Source organism: Magnolia sinica, chromosome 10, assembly GCF_029962835.1.
Source record: "Magnolia sinica isolate HGM2019 chromosome 10, MsV1, whole genome shotgun sequence".
Classification (NCBI taxonomy): domain Eukaryota; kingdom Viridiplantae; phylum Streptophyta; class Magnoliopsida; order Magnoliales; family Magnoliaceae; genus Magnolia; species Magnolia sinica.
Window position 1 is genome coordinate 17,648,745 of NC_080582.1, and position 14,213 is coordinate 17,662,957.

Sequence of the window (14,213 nt, forward strand, 5' to 3'; positions counted from 1 at the left end):
GGACTTATAACTTATAGTGCATTGCGAGCATCAGAGCATTTCTTTTGCAATAACCGTATACCACATATGCAAAATTTCAGTATTTCTAACTGTCTGAGTAGAGCATCCGTCACACCCTGTCAGAGTAAACCATACCAATTGCACGCAATTCTTGTCCTTGCACCGCGGGGCTCAATTTTGTTAAATGAAAATCCTAGCTCATTGAAGAAACTAAGTCAATAAAAATAAAATAAAATTCATGGAAGCCCTCCTAAACTTACTCTGTAAGTCTATTTCAATTTCAATTACCATGCTACTGGCAGACAATGCATAGAGTGAAATAAATCAAACATTAAATTAAAGTCTTTTTATGATTTGATTTACAAAATATTTAACAAATATTAGCACAGGTTACCATTTCCAAAGTTCTGTAATAAAGAAGTACATAAATCCTAAGGTTACAATTAGAAAATATCATCCAAAGATTTCATCAGCATCTAGTCACTATTACACCATTCTTCACTCCATTTACTCACTTTGTGTGGAGGTCATCCCAATCTCTACTGTGAGGAAAATGTCTGGAAATCAAAATTTGTGATTAAAACACAAAAGCTGTATGCTAGAGTTCAGTTGCTTAAATTTATAAAAGAAGTCGAAGCATTTACCTTACTCCAAAAACTAATCATGAAAGAAACAGGGAGTATAAGTTCCTAATGCATTTGGTTAAGGTGTCTTGATGATTGTTACAAGTGGGGCCAGTAGTTCTGAGATCCAAACTTTGATTTGATAGGCTTTGCCATAGATGAAAGATGCTCCAAAAATCTTACAATAGAATCTCCTAATCTGTCGATCAATGTCCTAAAAAAGAAGGTTAGAAAATGAATACGTCAATTTATTGGGAAAAAGATGGTTGAAAATTGGATGGCATGAACTCCCAATAAGAGTTGCTTAGGTCATAACAAATAAAGAACTTCTAAAATAGTAGAAATATTACAAACATGTACTGATTTCAAGCTTAGGATGTGCAACTGAATATAGGCTTCAAGGCATGGATTGAATAGAAACAAATCTAAATGCATTGGCTCCTTAATGAGTTCTCCATATACAACAAAAAGTACACTAATTCAATTGAACATTATACATGCCATAAATAACTTAAGGTCAGTATTTACAATAACCATAAATTAACAATGTGGTTATTTACAAATATATTATTTTCATGTAGGTATTTACAAATTCTCTATTATTTTGATAGTTATTTGCAAAAACCCTTAAAAAATCTAGTTTCTAATGCATCCCCATGTCATTCTACCTAAGAACATTTTGTGCCAGTGAGTTCTTGAGGCCCTTGGCTTGGCCTATTCATGGATGAGCCTCCAAGTGTTGTATGTTTGATTGATCCAAACAATCTTTTTGGCAGGCTCTATGGTGAATGACCATTGTTAAAAAAAATCAAACTGATAAGATGGTGCTGACCATCCTATCAATGGTCTTCAAACATAAAATGGTCTACATTCCCCATTTAACTGGGTAAAGTCACTGATGAAACAATTAAAGTTGTCATAAAATGGTCTACATTCCATATTTAACTAACTCACTGATCAAACAATTAAAGTTGTCAAATCAATATGAATTTATACAATTGTCTGCTGAAGAAGGGTCAACTAGATGGATGATACAATGGTTTCATCCAACCATACAGTGACTTGCGCGTGGCAAACTGGATGACTGCTAGCACCGTTTCATCCAAAATGGTTCATGGTTGAAGCATTTCTTCAAATTAACATGCAGATTTCCATATTTAAAAACAATCGGACACTCTACAAAATTATAAAATACTTTGCCTTCCTTACCATGTATGGATAAAAACTAAAGAAGGAATGGAGAAGCTAATTGTGAATTTTCATTGCAAGAATTTAAAGCATTTAAAAGAATAAATTACTAACTAGAATTTAAAATTCATGAGATGATATATAATTTTAAGTTAATAAAAAAGAAGGCAAAATCATATGATTATACTAACTTCAAGCAACAATTAACAGGTAAATAAAAATGAAGATAGGAAAGAAGTCTTACTGATGTAGCTCTTGCAAGGAGAGTGTGACTGCTTAGAACGCCGCCCCCTAGCATATGTCAATGGAGGGTATGTGATGAATCTTATGCCAATCCTCTCCGTTGTCTTCTCGAAGCCTTTCTTTGAATTTATTGGGCATGTACAACAACTCCAATTTCTTGAGGGTAGTCATATGTTTCAGTCCTTCAGGAAGAATCTTCAAATTACTACATTCATTGATCTGTAAATGTAAAAGAGTTGGCATAGCTCCTTTCTCCACTCTCCACTCCTCTAATTGGTGCAACCCTTGAAGATGTAAGGATTCGAGTCGAGGAAACCCTTGTGCAGCACAAGCCATTTCCTTTCCTTGATATGAACTCCAAAGCAATCTCAGAATGCGAAGGTTTTTCAGCTTCTCCAATGTCGCCAGTGGATCTTGCTTTAAATGGGAGAGTAGCAAGGTGAGATTGGTGAGGTTTGTTGGGAATTCAGCAGACTCAGGTAACTTCTCTAACTCTCCCACCAAACGCAACTTACTTAACTTGAGAAGATGTGGAAAAGGAAAATTCGAGGCGAGTTTGTTTGCTGTCACAGTCAAGGACTGCAGGCAGTCCAATTTGACAATGGATTCAAACAATACTTCAGCATATGCTCCTTCAAGATCTAAACATATTCCTAGTTTTCTAAGATTGACGAGCTTTCCCAAGCAACCACACATCCATTCACTGGTCCTTACATATGATAGAGTTTGGAGGTTACTAATCTCGTCGAGTCGTGGATGCCCTTCTATCACACCACAACATTCATAATAAGTCTCATATGCATTATAAACTTGGACATGTCTTAACTGTTGCATCTTCTCGATTGCGCTGGGTATGTTGAGGACGTCATTATGAGTTGTCACAATTAGTGTTTGTAAATTGTGAAGATTGCCTAATGATGACGGGAGCCTTTTTAACCAAGTCTTGGTAAGCCCGAGATACCTCAAGTGGATCAGTGCACCTATTTCACTTGGTAGATTTTTTATTGCTACATTCTGTAGATCTAACACCCTGAGCAATTTAAAGCCTCTATAAAGGAACTTCTCTTCTTTCCTTCTGAGACTCCCATATTCTGTGGTGGTGTGGATCAAAACAGATCGAAGTGGAGTGGAAGATTTTAAGGAAGTGCACTTACTTAAGGCATTACGGTAAATTGCAAGTCGTCGGGCTGCAGATGTGAATGGAGAATTCATATTCTCACGATGAACTTGGAAGAACTTATCTTCCTTCGCCTCTGATATGGAAAGATCCTGCAAAAGATCGTGAATTCGGCAACTTTTAATACCCCTGCTTGAACTTCTGTTATCAACTTGAATCATACTTCGTTGAATCAACTCATTTAGATAATCTTCTCCCATCTCCTCTAGTGTATCATCTCCTCTCTGTTGCAGTAACCCTTCTGCGGCCCACAATCGTATCAGTTTCTTAGCGCGGAACTCATAGTCTTTTGGAAAAATCCCCAAGTAAAGAAAACATGGTTTCAAGTGATAGGGCAGATCTCTATAACTCAAAGATAATATTCTAGAGATTTGGGGTTGTCCTTTGACAAATTGCCAGCTAATGGTCTCACATACATTCTCCCACTCCCTTGGTTCTTTCATTGATAATAGCCCTCCCATGAGTATGATCGCAAGAGGTAGACCATGGCATTTTTCGACAATTTCTTTTCCCAACTTCTCCAAATCCCGAGGGCAACCGGTATCTTGTCCTGCGAACACTTTCCTATGAAACAATTCCCAGCTCTCATCTGTTTCTAAAAATCGCAATTCATACGGCGTGCTTTGTGCATCTGCATGTAAAGCTACGTCTTTGTTGCGGGTGGTAAGCATGATCCTACTTCCATTGTTCATATCTGGGAAAGCATCCTTAAGAGCATCCCATGTTTCGATTGTCCATATATCATCTAGCACCATCAAGTATCTCCTCTCTTGCAAAAACTCAGAAATTTTATGCCTCAGCTGAAAGACATTCATTTTCTGCACTTTCTTGAGCTCCTCTTTTGAGAGCACCATATAGCAATTTATGATGTTCTGAAGAAGATCTTTCACATCATACTCTTGTGATATAGAAATCCATGCACAGGAATGAAACTGGGTCTTAACGCGGGTGTCGTTATAAACTTTCTTTGTTAGAGTGGTCTTACCAAGACCACCCATTCCGACTACAGAAACAACACAACCATGCAACCCCCCGTCCATCAATCGGGACACCAATATCTCAAAATCTTTCTCAAAGCCGACAAAATCTGGTTCTTGAGCAAGAGAAGTGAGCCGCCAGTCTTGGTGTCTTAAACCGGTGGAGCTCGTTCCTGCTCCCTGGCCTATATTTTCAATTCCATAAGCCAACCTACTTTCAGAAATCGTCTGGATTTTAATCTTTATCCATTCGATCTCCGAGCTCACCTTATGGCGAGCTATCAACTCGTTGAAGATGAAAGCACACCTTCTAATCCGGCCTACAAATCCTCTTTGCCTCAAGAGCTCTGTCTTGGAGACCAAGGTGTCGATGATGTCCTCAGCATCGTATGCCGCATCTCTCACGTTCCGCATCCAGTTCTTTACTCTTCCATCTCTTTCTTGTTTGGCGTCTGCGTCTTTCAGGAAGCATTGCATCTGCTTAAATTCTTCCTCGAGCCATTCCACTTGATTGTGAACACCATGTAAGAAAAAGGCTTCTTCAACAAGCGGGTCAGCAAGTTTTTGGAGAAGGATCTCAACAACAGACTCAACAACGGCCATCTTTCCTCACTATTTTTTCTCTTGCAAGAAAGAAATTGAGATGAAAGCTTTCTTTCTATTGAGTTAATGTTGAATGTCTCTTTCTATTTATAGAGGCCAACTGGACCAGTAATGCAACAAACCACTCAATTGTAGGCTTTGTTCAGTTGATGAATCTGGAGCCTCCATCTCATGGATTTTCTCGTGCACTCCATCCCAACCGTCTACTTGTGGCCTCCAAACAGATGTCAAGCAAATGAGATATCAACCGTCCATATTCAAAACTGAAAAGGAGGTAAAGGATTTCTTGTATGGATAGAGAAAGAAGGTAAAGGATTTCTCGTAAAACAAATGAAATATCAACTGCCAACTGATTATATTCTTATATTATTGATGGGTTAAAGGATTTCGTGAGCTAACGCATGAAATTTTAGAATATAAAATGCTCACTTGATTCCTGCCAATGTCTTCAATGGTTGGAGAATGCAAGAAAATGAATTTCTTGGTGTTGGGTGGGGTCCGGGTCCTGACTTGTAGTGCAGGGCTTCCAACCATCTTGCAATAATCCTTGCTACTGCACCGTTCATTCGTTGTACGGTTGGTCAATCTGTACCATCCATCTGGCAAAACCAATCGTAGATGGCCCAGTGCAGTTAAAAAAAACTTGTAGGTGGGTGGGGCCCACCTGATGTTTGTGAGAAATCCACCCTGTACATCCGTTTTGCTGGATCATGTCACGACATGGGCTCAAAAATGAGTTGGATCTAAAACATAAGTGGACCACACCACAAGAAACAGTGTAATTTTGTGGCCCCAAGAAGCTTTTCATGGTGAGTGTTTTATCTCCACTGTTTCCTGCAGTGTGGTCCACTTGAGCTTCAGATCTGCTTCATTTAAACTCAAAATGAGCTGGCAAGATAGATGAACGGTGTGAATAAAACACATACATCACAGTGGGTGGGCCTCACAACGCCCAACACCACCTCACTGGTTGGTGTTGGGGTCACCACCCAATCTGCTTCCAAAATACTGCACTAAACTCTACCAGAGCTATCCTTCAGTTTCATATATAATTTCTTCCTAAGAGTGGCAATGAGTTGCGTTTGGGCCAGGCCAGGATAGCCCTACACTTAAAATATAGGCTCAAGTCTAACCCAAACCTGGAAAAATGGTTGGGCTAAGGCCCAACTCAACCATTCTGGCCTAGCTTGAAATTGATAAAATATCTATTTCCCACTTGAATGTCCTTCATCTCTCCGTAGATGAGATTACACATGAACAGAGAGATGGAGATTTTGAAAGAACTAAATAAACGGTATATATTTAAGATGGATGGGTTGTCTAACAAAGGGAATGCTATGTTTTTGTTGGATATAACAGGTGCATATAAACTTGGGTCAGCTTGGGCTAAAATCATACGAGATGGAGCACAATCTGCAAATTTATTAAGCTATGCATGTGAGGCTGGAGCGGTGCTGATTGGATGAAAGTCCATCAGAAGCAGATTGGGCTGTGGAGTCAATGCTGATGTATGTGTTTTATATCCATGCTGTCCGTACATTTTTCCAACTTTTTATTTATTTATTTATTTTTAGCATGAGTCCAAAAATAAAGCAGATTGGAAGCTCAAGTGGACCACACCATAGGATACAATGGAGATATGACACCCACCGTTGAAAGCTTCGTAGGCCCCACCGTAATGTTTATTTGCCATTCAACCTGTTTATGAGATTACACAGACCTGGGCTAAGGGAAAGCACAAGTATCAGCTTAGCTTGATCCAAAACTTTTGTGGCCCCATTAAGTTTTTAATGGTGAGCGCTTAATCACCACTGTGTGGTTTGCCGGAGCTTTTGATCTGTTTAAAATTTGGGGCAATGAACTAAAATTAGCTGAAAAAATAGATGGATGGTGTGGATAAACACATAAGTCACAAGGCCACATCATGCTTGGAAGTTATGTGAGCCTAATGTGATGTTTGCGAGAAATACACCTTGTTTTGCCCGTTTATGTTAATACATTAAGCCCAAAAATGAGAAAAAATCCAAAACTCAGGTGGGCCACATGACTGGAGACAGTGAGGATTGAACAGCCACCGTTGAAACATTCATATTGTGGCCACATAAGTTTTGGATCAAGCCAATATTTTGGTGTTTTCAGCTCATTCCAATAGGAAGGACTTGTGAAGGGTATATGTGGTATAAAAACAACCCAGTGGACTTACTAAACCAAACTAGACCCATATAAACATCACACTAGACCTATTAAACCAAATTAGACCTTTACTTATAATGACGAACTTATAAAGATAAAAATACTCTCACTTTTTTCAGCTGCTTTACCCTAAAAATCAAAGGTATTTTTGTCTATAACCCTATTTCCTTACCCTAAAAAGTCCTTTAGTAGCATAATTTTTAGGGTCTTGGGTAAAAAAAAAAAACCACATCTACAGTGCTAGCTTTTTCTTTGGATCGGCTTCACTTTTTTGCCCACACCATAAGGGGAGCCGATTAGGTGAGACCCTCGATATGATAGGCCTCATGATGTACGTGGCTTAAATCCACACAGTCCAACCATTTAAAAAGCTCATTTTAGGGCATGATCCAAAAAATGAAGCATGTGGAAATCTTAGGTGGACCATACCATAGGAAATAGCCGTGATCAAATTCTCACCATTAAAAACTTTATAGAGTCCACCCGAATGTTTATTTGCCATCCAACCTGTTGATAAGGTCACAAAGACCTATATGAATAGACCACACAAATATTATCTTGATCTAAAGCTTATGTGGCCCACAAGAAGTTTTTAATAGTAAATTACTACTCTTTCCTATGCTACAGTGGGATTGAGAATTGTATCTGCTTAATTTTTAATTTTTAGGCTCATGCCTTAAAGTGAGTTACAATATTGATGGACGACGTGGTTGTAGTCACATACATCAGAGTGGGCCCCATAGTCAGTGGTCCCACGCACCTCGGAAAATCTGGAGATCAACCGAAGCCGTGCCCCACCCCACCATAATATGCTCCAAAAAACTGGATGTGCATGGTGAATTTCTCACAAACCCACTTATGGGTCGCTTGGATGGTTGTAAAGTCCTTATAAGGTACAAAGGGATTACAGGATTATATGAACATTTTTTAATACATGTATTTGACCGTAAATGTTTCACTAGTAAAAAGCCATGTTTCATGTCACAAGGAAAGTCTCTATATAAAAAAAAGTATCATATATGTTAGAACACAATGGTTAACATACACTCATGATATGTGGCGTCCACTATAACGCATATGGTATATCCAATCTATCCGTTGTATATTTCTTTTGATGCTCTATGTGGCCTTGAAAAAACAAGTAATCCATTATCAAATGGACCACATGAGGGAAGGATGAGACATCTGCCATTAAAAACTTTTGGATTGCATTTGGGGCCACGAATGGGTGAAAGACGTTTCATTCATTAGCTTGTGCATGCTTTAATACTTTCTTAGGGCTTTGAAAAAATTCAAGTCCTTATGTGATTTATAGATTTTAGAAGCTTCACCACTCAAGTTCTATGAGATGAACACCTACTTTATTTATTATAAACATTTTACATGTTTGCCCAGCACACAATTTGTATACCTTACCACTTAAAAAGATTACTACTTGAAACCCAAATGAAATAGCATGTAAACGGATTACATGTGAAATTCTTTTTTAAGTGTAATCTGTTTACAGCTAAAAAAATAATTACAGGCATTCCTAAGTCCGTTGTGGCAAGTCGTGGAGGGAGGTTCTAGGCCTGTACTTATGTCGAGAGATTCAGTCTCACCAATTGTTCCGTTTGGAGCATCAGATTCAGCCTCCACACCACATGATTTACATCTGCCTCATTTTCTGAAGAGGGCAGCAATAATGCCACTTCTCTCCACTCCCCTTCAATATCCAAATCTTTCACTGGATCGACCCACCTTGTATAAGAAGAGAAGGGGGAAGGTCTCGTCGGGTACCACCAACGGCTCCTCCATTCCTCATAATATTTTCATACCGGAGATTGTTCTCTCTCTCTCTCTCTCTCTCTCTCTCTCTCTCTCTCGGACAAACCTCTCTGCTCTTTCCAAGATCATCTTGCTCCAGATCTCAGGTAAGCAGTAAATCAATTTCCCCCCTTTTTTCTCACTCATATTCTGTTGGATTCGTAGTTGCATGATCCTTCTAAAAAGATTTCGCTCCCACTTCTAATTGCATTTCCAAGTCACAAGATTTCGCTCCCACTTCTAATTGCATTTCCAAGTCACAAGATTTCGCTCCCACTTCTATCTGGAATTTTATACTTGCTAACATTTTGAAGCAGAAGGTTCTTTGCTTCCGCATCTGCATTTTTTATTTTTAAATTTTTAGCTTCTTCTTCTTGCTTCATACATGTATAGACATTTTTCTTTTGAAATATCACCTTCCTCTAAATTCGTCCTTGCTGCTGTGGTATTTGCAAATGCCTATTATTTTGATAGTTATTTGCGAAAAGCCCCAAAAAAATCCAGTTGCTCATGCATCCTCATGCAATTCTAGATAAGAATATTTTTGTGCCATTGGAGTTCTTGAGGTTCTTTACTTAGCCTATTCATAGATTGCATGCCTTGTTGCAAATGAACATTGTTCAAAAATCAAACTGATAAGATGATGCTGCCATCGATCAATGGCATTCAAACTTAAAATGGTCTACAGTTCACAGTAAAAGTCATTGATCGAACAATTAAAGTTGTCAAATCAATGTAAATTTATACAATGGTTCACCCCAGGAGGGTCTACTAGATGGACAATACAGTGGTTTCATCCAACCATACAGTGACTAGAGGACCAGTAGCATGGTTTCATCCAAAAAGGTCTTGGTTGAAGTATTTCCTCAAATGATTATAGTGCAGATTTCTATATTAGAAAAAATTATACACTTTACAAAACTATAAAATACTCTATCTTCCTTGCAATGTATGGATACAATTCACTTTACAAAACTATAAAATACTTTATCTTCCTTGCAATCTATGGATACAATTTATAAAAGGAATGGAGAAGCTAGCAGTAGATTTTCAAAGCAAGAATTTAAACAGTTTAAAAGAATAAATCATGTAAAAAAATATGATTGGAATTGAACATTCATGAGATTATAAGAAAAAAATGACATGATTATACTAACTTCAGGTGTTTTATTATTAATATTATTATTTTTTAATTTTTAGAAAGGTGGGAGCACACCACCTATAACTTTGTTGATTTGGAAATTGGCTATACAATCATTTGGCGGGCACCACAGAAAGAGTTGGGCCTCACATATCATATATTGACCCAGTACAATGCTAAATAAAAAACAATAAAAAACAGAGAAGCCATACTCTTCACACATCCAATGCACAGGCAACATCCAGTAGAGCAAAGCAGCAAAAAATCTACACGAACAACACTAGACAGCATCCAGAAAACATACTATAGCTGAAGCCTCTTCTGCGTTGCCAGACAAGCCTCTTCAGCTTCAATACCCAACAGAGAAATCAGCAGCCATAACAGAGTTATCACATGTCACTCAAGCCTCGACGAAGACAAAGTACACCACCCCGATAGCCCATACCTCCAGAGACCAGCCAGCTGAAAATCTACACAGCAAAGATCCTGCAAACACTCCCAGCCGATCGCATGACTTCCCTGCATCCAACCATCCATAACAATTCACCCACTAAGCATACATACTTCCAGCAGATTCATTCCAGGCTTCAACCAGCAGCAGCAATAAAATGAACAAAAGCATTCCATCTGCAGCAATATAGAATTCAGGGCCAGTCACCCACTCTAGACAAACTGACCAGCATGCTAACTTCAAGTATTGATTAACAGGAAAATCAAAATGAAGAGGGGAAAGAAGTCTCACCAATGCAGCTAGCGTATGTCGATGGAGGGTATGTGATGAATTTTATGCCAATCCTCTCCCTCGTCTTCTCGAAGCCTTTCTTTGAATTCGTTGGGCATCTTCCGCAACTCCAATTTCTTGAGGGTAGTCACATGTTGCAGTCCTTCTGGAAGCTTCTTCAAATTACGGCATTCATTGATCTGTAAATGTAAAAGTCTTGGCATAGCTCCTTCTTCCACTATCCACTCCTTTAATCGAGGTAACCCTTGAAGATGTAAGGATTCAAGTCGAGGAAACCCTTGTGCAGAGCAAGCCATCTCCACTCCTTCGTATGAATAGTCCAGCAATCTGAGAACGCGAATGTTTTTCAGCTTCTCCAACATTGCCAGTGGGTCGTGTAATAAAAAGGAGTATTTCAAGGTAAGCTTGGTGAGGTTTGTGGGGAGTTCAGTAGACTCAGGTAACTTCTCTACCTTTCCTTCCAAACGCAACTTGCATAACTTGTGAAGATGTGGGAAAGGAATATTCAATGGGAATGGGTATCCCTTCACAAACAGGGACTCAAGGCATTCCAATTTGACAATGGATTCATACAATACCTCACCATATGCTCCTTCATCATCTAAACGCACTCCTAGTTTTCTCAGATTGGTGAGCTTTCCCAAGCAAGCATGCATCCATTCGCCCGCCTCTACATTTGCTAGAGTTTGGAGGTTCCTAATCTGGTCGAGACGTGCATGCCCTTCTATCACACACGGACCTCCATATGCGTTCTTCACTTGGACATGTCTTAACTGTTGCATCTTCTCTATGATGCTAGGTATGCTGATTACATTTTCATGACTTGTTACAATTAGTGTTTGTAAATTGTGAAGATTTCCTATTGATGATGGGAGCCTTTTTAACCAAGTTTTGGTACACCCGAGGTATCGTAAGTGGATCAGTGCACCTATCTGACTCGGTAGCTCTTCTATTGCTACGTAATGTAGATCTAACACCCTGAGCAATTTAAAGCTTCTGTAAACAAACTTCTCTTGTTTCGGTCCATAAAGCCTCTGATCAGCTTGGGTGTGGATCAACACAGAACGAAGGCGTGGAGTGGAAGATTTTAAGGAAGTGCACTCAATTAAGGAGTTACGGTAAATTGCAAGTCGACGTGCAGTAGACGCTGATAGATCATCCACATTCTCACGATGAACCTGGAGAAAATTATCTTCCTTTGCTTCTGATATGGAAAGATCCCGCAAAAGATCATGAATACGGCAACTTTTAATGCCCCCTCTTGAACTTCTGTTAGCAAGTTGAATCATACTCAGTTGAATCAACTCTTTCAGACAATCTTCTCCCACTTCTTCTAGCGTTTCGTCCCCTCTCCGTTGCAGTAACCCTTCTGCGGCCCACAAGCGAATCAGTTTCTTAGCGCGGAACTCATAGTCTTCTGGAAAAATGCCCAAGTAGAGAAAGCATGGTTTTAAGTGATAGGGCAGATCTCTATAACTCAAAGATAATATTTTAGAGACTTGTGGTTGTCCTTCCACAAATTGCCAGCTAATGCTCTTGTGTACATTCTTCCACTCCCACGGTTCTTTCCTTGATAAGAGCCCTCCGATGACGACGATTGCAAGAGGTAGACCATGGCATTTTTCCACAATCTCTCTTCCCAACTTCTCCAAATCCTGAGGGCAACCAGTATCTTGTGTTGGGAATGTTTTCCTACGAAACAATTCCCAGCTCTCATCTGCTTCTAAAAATCGTAATTCATATGGCGAGCTTTGTGCATCTGCATGTAAAGCTACATCTTTGTTGCGCGTGGTGAGCATGACCCTGCTTCCATTATTCATATCCGGGAAAGCATCCTTGAGAGAATCCCATGCTACAGTTGTCCATATATCATCTAATACCATCAAGTATCTCTTCTTTTGCAAGTACTCAGAAATTTTATGCCTCAGCTGAAAGACGTCCATTTTCTCCACCTTCTTGAACTCCTCTTCTGAGAGCACCATATAGCGATTTATGATGTTCTGAAGAAGATCTCTCGCACCATACTCTTGTGATATAGAAATCCATTCGCAAGAGTGAAAATGTGTCTTAACACGGTTGTCGTTATAAATTTTCTTCGTAAGAGTGGTCTTACCGAGACCACCCATTCCGACTACAGAAACAACACAACGGCGCAACTCCCCCTCCGTCAATCGGGCCACCAATGTCTCTAAATCTTTCTCAAAGCCAACAAAATCTGGTTCTTGAGCAAGAGGAGAAGTCAGCCTCCAATCTTGGTGGCTTAGACCTGTGGAGCTTGTACCTGCTCCCTGGCCTATATTTTCAATTCCATAAGTCGACCTACTTTCAGAGATCGTACGGATTTTATTCTTTATGCGTTCGATCTCAGAGCCCACCTTATGGAGTGCTATCAACTTGAAGATGAAAGTGTACCTCTTAATGCAGCCTACTAATCCTCTTCGCCTAGAGCTTGCTATCTTGAATAGGAAGGTGTCGATGGCGTCCTCAGCATCGTATGCAACATCTCTCACGTCCCGCACCCAGTTCTTCACTCTTTCATCTCCTTCTTGTTTGGCATCTGCATCTTTTAAGAAGCATCGCATCCGCCGAAATTCTGCCTCGAGCCACTCGACTTGATCACGAACCCCATGTAAGAAAATGGCTTCTTGAATGAGCTGGTCAAGGAGTTTTTGGAGAAAGAACTCGACAACGAACTCGACAGTGGCCATCTTTCCTCACTCTTTTCTCTCACAAGAAAGTTGTTTTTTTCCTTCAGGAAGGTGGGAGACAGAAATTCAGATCAAAGCTTTCTTTCTCTTGAGCTCATGTTGCATGCTCTGTATTTACAGAGGCTAACTTGACCAGTCACGCGACAAACCAGTCAGGGTTCGTTGCCACTCAATGGTATACGTTGTTGTTCAGTTAATGAATCTGGACCCTCCATCTGGCAGACTTAATAGACGATGATCCACCACAGATTTAGAAAACACCATTCACGTTATCGCAACCGTCTACTTGTGGCCTCCAAATGGATGGTAAAACGAATAAAATATCAACCGTCCATATTCAAATGTTCTACCATTATTGATGGGAAAAGGATTTCGTGCGCTCTTCATGCACGTATGGAATTTTGGAATATAAAATGCTGGCTTGATTCCTGCCAAAGTCTTCAATGGTTGGAGATGCCATAGCACGAATTTGTTGCTGTTGAGTGAGGCACTAATGCCTTCACATCAAAGACTAGAATATCTGCGTCTGTTTGATTTTTGGTGCTTGTGTGAACCTTAAAATATAACGGTCCACCGAATCATAGGGCCCACTGTTATAAAATGAAACCCCACACGTTATTCTACAAACCTTTGTACAGGGGTCCAGGATTTACTTCGTAGACCCAAGCGGGACTCGGGTCCAGGATTTACCGCAGGCCGGGTTTGAAACTAGAGTTGTACACGAACCAAGCTAGATCGGTTAGCTCGCTCGACTCGGCTTGGAAAAGCTTGATTTGCCTTGGCTCAAAACTGGGTTTGAACTGTGTCTAGCT

General features: G+C 39.8%; 2 protein-coding genes across 3 annotated transcripts; both read right to left on the reverse strand.

Moving 5' to 3' along the window:
- Window positions 1-321: 321 nt before the first annotated feature.
- On the reverse strand, window positions 322-4,851 carry LOC131258094 (probable disease resistance RPP8-like protein 4). 2 transcript variants are annotated; one of them, XR_009177867.1, is made up of 3 exons: window positions 2,056-4,851; window positions 645-822; window positions 322-557 (listed from the first exon to the last, which is right to left on the reverse strand). XR_009177867.1 is itself a non-coding variant. In XM_058259154.1 (2 exons), exon 1 carries the CDS (start codon window positions 4,809-4,811, stop codon window positions 2,103-2,105), a length of 2,709 nt encoding a protein of 902 aa, XP_058115137.1. In that variant the 5' UTR covers window positions 4,812-4,851; the 3' UTR covers window positions 322-822; window positions 2,056-2,102. The 2 variants fall into 2 exon arrangements, 1 of the variants encoding a protein (XP_058115137.1); XM_058259154.1 differs by having other exon boundaries at window positions 322-822.
- Window positions 4,852-10,020: 5,169 nt separating this feature from the next.
- Window positions 10,021-14,010, reverse strand: LOC131258098 (probable disease resistance RPP8-like protein 4). The gene is made up of 2 exons (XM_058259158.1): window positions 10,694-14,010; window positions 10,021-10,578 (listed from the first exon to the last, which is right to left on the reverse strand). Exon 1 carries the CDS (start codon window positions 13,399-13,401, stop codon window positions 10,702-10,704), a length of 2,700 nt encoding a protein of 899 aa, XP_058115141.1. The 5' UTR covers window positions 13,402-14,010; the 3' UTR covers window positions 10,021-10,578; window positions 10,694-10,701.
- Window positions 14,011-14,213: the final 203 nt, after the last annotated feature.

Coding starts and splice junctions, on each gene's coding strand:
- LOC131258094 (XM_058259154.1), bottom strand. CDS start 4,811: ATGGCCGTTGTTGAGTCTGTTGTTGAGATCCTTCTCCAAAAACTTGCT.
- LOC131258098 (XM_058259158.1), bottom strand. CDS start 13,401: ATGGCCACTGTCGAGTTCGTTGTCGAGTTCTTTCTCCAAAAACTCCTT.